Source organism: Etheostoma spectabile, chromosome 7, assembly GCF_008692095.1.
Source record: "Etheostoma spectabile isolate EspeVRDwgs_2016 chromosome 7, UIUC_Espe_1.0, whole genome shotgun sequence".
Taxonomy (NCBI): Eukaryota; Metazoa; Chordata; class Actinopteri; order Perciformes; family Percidae; genus Etheostoma; species Etheostoma spectabile.
In genome coordinates this window covers 415,076-420,151 of record NC_045739.1, presented here as the reverse complement: position 1 = coordinate 420,151, position 5,076 = coordinate 415,076, and the positions used below count along the sequence as shown (strand labels likewise).

The following is a 5,076-nucleotide window of genomic DNA, read 5'->3' as shown; positions in this document are numbered from 1 at the left end:
GTGTGTGTGTGTGTGTGTGTGTGTGTGTGTGTGTGTGTGTGTGTGCAGTGCAAACCAAGTTTAAGGATTTAATTTAAAAACAAGACACTCCATTTATGTTTCTGGAGAGGAGATTTAACTTATGACTTTGGTGGAGAAAAAATGCAACAAAAAAGATAAAATACAAATATGTATTGCTTTCTACTTCAAATACCAATCCATGTGGGAAAGGTTTTAGCGTAGGATACTTTTTAAAACTTTTATGTTCAAGTGGAGTCCCTTTTTTTCAAAAACTGGGACAATAATTTGAGGTCGTGCTCTAGAGAATTTAAAAATGCCACTTATTCATTAAAACCACACTTGTTAGTTTGGGATAATTACTATAATCAGTGTAACTAGAAGTAACTAGAAAGCACGCTGAGTGTCCTCCAACATCCTACAAACACTTTCAAGTCTGATTGGATTTAATAGTTAAGTAATAGCAAAGTGATTTATTGGCCTTGCAAACAGCCTCAAGCTTTAATAAAATCCAACCTTTAATCTCCGCATGCACTTCAGAGTTATGATGAAAACATGAAATGTATCTAATGGCAGAATTCCTGGAGCCAGATCACATCTAGAATGGGATCAATCTTTGTACGGACCATTTGATGTTTTTCTGACATATGGATTGTCAAAAACAGTAGGTGTGGGAGATCCTGGATGTTCCCTTCTCTCTTTGTGCTCCGCCGGGCTCATAGTGCCACGCTGCCGTATCACGAGGCCGACATAGCAAGAAAATATTAAACTGCTGCTGTAAGCAACTTCCTACCCTCCTCCAATTAAAGATGCAGTAGGTAAAACTTATAAAACTAACTTTCTGTCATATTTTCTGAAACTGACCCCATTTTTTAGTAGTACTGCATGAAGCATGTAATGTAAAAATAAATCCGGCTCCTCTGGCGCCACCTACAGCCCGTAGTGTGATTTGCAAAAATCACTGGCCCCCTGTTCAGTTGCACCAATCAGGGCCTGGGGGGGGTGTCTAACTGCGTGTCAATCACTGCTCAGGCTTTGTATACACTAGGGGTGGAGAACCATCAGACCCCCCCGATAGAATCTAGACACCAAAGGAGGCTCCGGACCGGTCAGCTGGAACAGATGACTGTAGGTGGAAGGTGGGGGTGGAGGGTTGGACTCTTTGCCTGCAACGACAGCTGATAACAAAGGGAGAAACAGATTTAAAGCAGGGTTCAGACTCTGTGAGTGGCCCTTGCATTAGTGTGTGATTCTGATTGGTTTAGCAGGAAGTGAATGCCTCCAACAGCTGATTGGAGTTAGGTAGAGCGTTGGTTAAGAGTGAGGTCCTCCTGAAAGGATTACACTGAGATACATTTCATCAAGAGAGACTAGTTACAGATATGCTAAAGTCAAGAACAGCATGATAAATTTTACATTTATTTGGATAATAGCTGAATTAATTTAGGAGAGCACCGATTAAAAGTTAGGTCTTACTGAAAAAATGTAAGATGGTACACATAAAAACAGTCCATTTACATAAACCTTGAAACCTTAAAATGTGTAGCTGGGAACGACGAAGAAAAGCATCTGCATAGTTTAGGGAACATGGACATAACACAGGGGAAACCAATCATCAGTCAGGGGGGGCCGGGGCATTTTAACACAAAACAGCATAGCCAATCTGCTTTTGGATAGGATTACAACACAATGTAATTCTGCTAAATAAAACATCATATAAAATATCACATCATATAAAATATCATATACCAGTTCCGGTCCTTTCACTCAATCAATGTTGATGGAATATTTGCAATGGTAATATACCACTAACCCTTTAAGGGAAATTTATGTTTATCAAAAAATGGAAAAACCTTTGAAAACTCATTACAGAAAATGCCTTCATGTCAACACAGTACAGTATCCAGTATTTCTACGGACTTTTCAAACAGGGTATGTTTTGCTGTTAGTGTGTTCTACTTTGTTAAAATATATTAAAGAACATTTACTTTCGCCATGCAAAATCTGACCAGCACACCCGTTTCTTCCAAAACTCTTGTTCTTTCTTTTCTTTGACCTGTCTGTCCTTATTTCTATATAGGTCCAGACACATTCATCTTCCAGTCTTCTTCCTCCCCTCGTCTTCATCCTTCGTTTAGCTGCAGACTGTATTAGGATTGAACTGATTAAACACTTACTCTCACATCATATTTCATTTTTCCTGCCCCACTTTGACTCCTTTGTACCTCTATCATCATATCCTATTGATGCAAATATGTTTTTTTCTTTTCTTAATTATGTGTGCCTGTCTTCTATTATTAGTCTCACTGCCTAATCTACATGAGTCATTTGCATTTGTAATGAACAATTAATTATTCAGATATAACCCACATTGTTCCCTGTAATATAAAAAGTTGGATTTATCCCAGTTTAATTTGCATATTGTGTAAATTGAGGTTTAGACTTAAGGTTTATACTTTGATAATATCTACAGTCACATAAGATATATCCATTTCCTTGTTGTGCTTCCAGATGTGTTAAGCCTAGCTTAGCACAAAGACCGGAAGCAGGGGGAAGGACTTTGTCAAAAGTGAAAAACTAGACGTTCCAGCATCTTGATAAGTAAGCTAGTCCCCAGTCCATCACAGAGTCACCAGTGTCTCTGTTGACCGTTGCAGCATAATACAAGCTCCAATCATAAGATACATTATTTTCATTTTTAAGAGAGCAACACTAGCAGGGAATATCTTTGTTAATGCACAACAACACAACACATGCAAGAATTAAATCCCTCTTTTAATGCCATATATATAAAGCCACTCGGGCAGCCATATTTAAACACTCATTTACGAGCTTCAATATTCAATACCAAATAATCTCAAACTAGCACAACGGGATTCCACATAAAACACAGCACTTCCAAGCCGGAGAGCAGAGTTCATTTAGCAGTAAGAACTAAATACTGTCACCCAGAAAACACTTGTTCGTTCCTCGGGAGTGTTTCAACCTTTTTCTTGACTTAAGTAGTCATTTTGGTGCCTACACTTAACTGTCATCGCTGCATGACATTCACTTTTTCTGGCTAAGATCAACTGCCATGGCACCTGAAAGGACCATCATGTCGCCGTGCCAGTAGCTGGCAGCTTGCTTGCTCTGGAGGGAACTCCTAGAACTGTTGGGTCCTTGTAAATTATAGTGTAGTCTAGACCTACTCTATCTGTAAAGGGTCTTGACATAACTCTTGTTATGAATTAATACTCTAAATAAAATGGAATTCTATAGCACTATGTGCTCATGTTTCAATGTAGGATGACTATAACTCAGCAGAGGCAGGGACATGTAGACCAGAAAGGGGGAAATCCCAAGCATCCCCCCAACAAATTGCAATCTGCATATATGTAACTTTTCTTTTATTCCTCTTCTTCTCTTCCTCTCCTCCAATGCATGTAGTTGAGTGCATCGTGGTTTTACCTGAACCAAGGGATAACTGGGATCCTGTCTTTGGCACCTGCGTCTTCCTCTTCTCCTTCCTCATCCCCGTGGCGATCATCAGCATCTGCTACAGCCTGATGGTGAAGCGCCTGCGCAACGTTCGCATCCTCTCTGGCTCGAAGGAAAAAGACCGCAACCTGCGGCGCATCACCAGGATGGTCCTGGTGGTGGTGGCAGCATTTGTCGTCTGTTGGACCCCCATCCAGATCATGGTCCTGGCTCAGTCACTCGGCTTCAACCTGAGCAGCTTGTTCACAGTGGTCCTGATGCACTTCTGCATCGCGCTGGGCTACGTCAACAGCAGCTTGAATCCTGTCCTCTACGCCTTCCTGGATGAGAATTTCAAACGCTGCTTCCGCGAGTTCTGCAACCCTTCGCCATTCCACCATGACACCCAGCAGTCGGGCAGGATGAGGAGCATCGCTAGGGAGGTGGCAGCGGCTTACAGCTGCAAGGCTGATGGTGGGGGGCATGGAGGAGGGACCCCTAATCCAGCATGACTAGGCGTGGAGCTCCCCTTGGTTGGGGTAGACCCCCAACAGAGGAGAGAGAACCAGGGGACGGGGAACTCCAACACAGAATTGACTCAGATTACAGCTCTCTAGCGGCACGAGCCCCTCCGCCCCCCTACTAGAAGACTGGCCTGGGGTGGGGGGGACGGAGATGAGGAGGACGGAGTTGAAAGGAAAAGAATTTAAGAGCTTACAAGTTCATTGGTAAAAGGGAAATGGGATAGGTGGAAATGGTGGACATCTTGGTGGGGAATGGTTCCAGATATGAGAGTAGCCCAAACCATTACGAATCATGGATTTTAGAATGACTACGGCTCAAATTCCACTAAGATGGTAAGTTGTTTTGGGATGTGAGACTTGCTCAATGATTCAACTATCTTCACATGGTGAGGTGACCGCATTATGAGGGTATGAGAAGGCAAGGGTGGGGATAGACATTTAGAGAGCATTTAAACAGTAGGAATTATACACGGAGTGCAGATACCAAAATCACCATGTACTACTTAGGTACTTGTAGAAAGACTATTTCCAACATTGGAAGCACGGATTGAGGCTGTCTTGCGGTAAGGACCACAGACTGGCGACCTGCCAAGGAAGACAACAGCTTTCTGGAAGTGTGAAATAGAGAATAAACACGTTCAGTACAGTTTATTGTATCTTTATCAGTTGATGTTTCAAACTCAAGAACTTTATGTCATGAGTGTGTCCCACAGTGATCCCAGTAGGGGGTCTTAAGATGGGTCTACCTACTTGTAATATGCTGCTGGGCCCTTATAAGGACTTACATGGGTACACAAAGTATAGAGTGATATTTCAACCTGTAGACAGGAAGTTGGATGTAATACCTGCAAACAATAGCTGGCTTAGAGAAAAAAGAACAATGTGCAACACGCTACTCCTTAAACTGTGTCTATGGACCCAGAGCGGGTCACATGAATGTCTTTCTCATAGGAGCAACACGGGGCATGTGTTCCGAAGCAAAATAAGCCTGAGAAACCATGTCCAACAAGTTTCTTAGTGTTTTGTGATTTTTGAAAACTTTCTATGACCAACTGAGGCGTTGTAAATTTAGAGTTTGGGGTGGGGGGGGGGGGGG

At 42.3% G+C, this 5,076-nt stretch overlaps 1 protein-coding gene across 2 annotated transcripts in view; it reads left to right on the top strand.

The window, feature by feature from the left end:
• The window catches only part of oprl1 (opiate receptor-like 1), a gene marked incomplete at its 3' end in the record, with an annotated part of 99,255 nt that extends 94,179 nt beyond the window's left edge, over positions 1-5,076 (top strand). For both annotated transcript variants that reach the window (XM_032520140.1, XM_032520139.1), the window contains 1 exon segment: positions 3,427-5,076. In XM_032520140.1, coding sequence (XP_032376031.1) covers positions 3,427-3,968 — 542 coding nt within the window.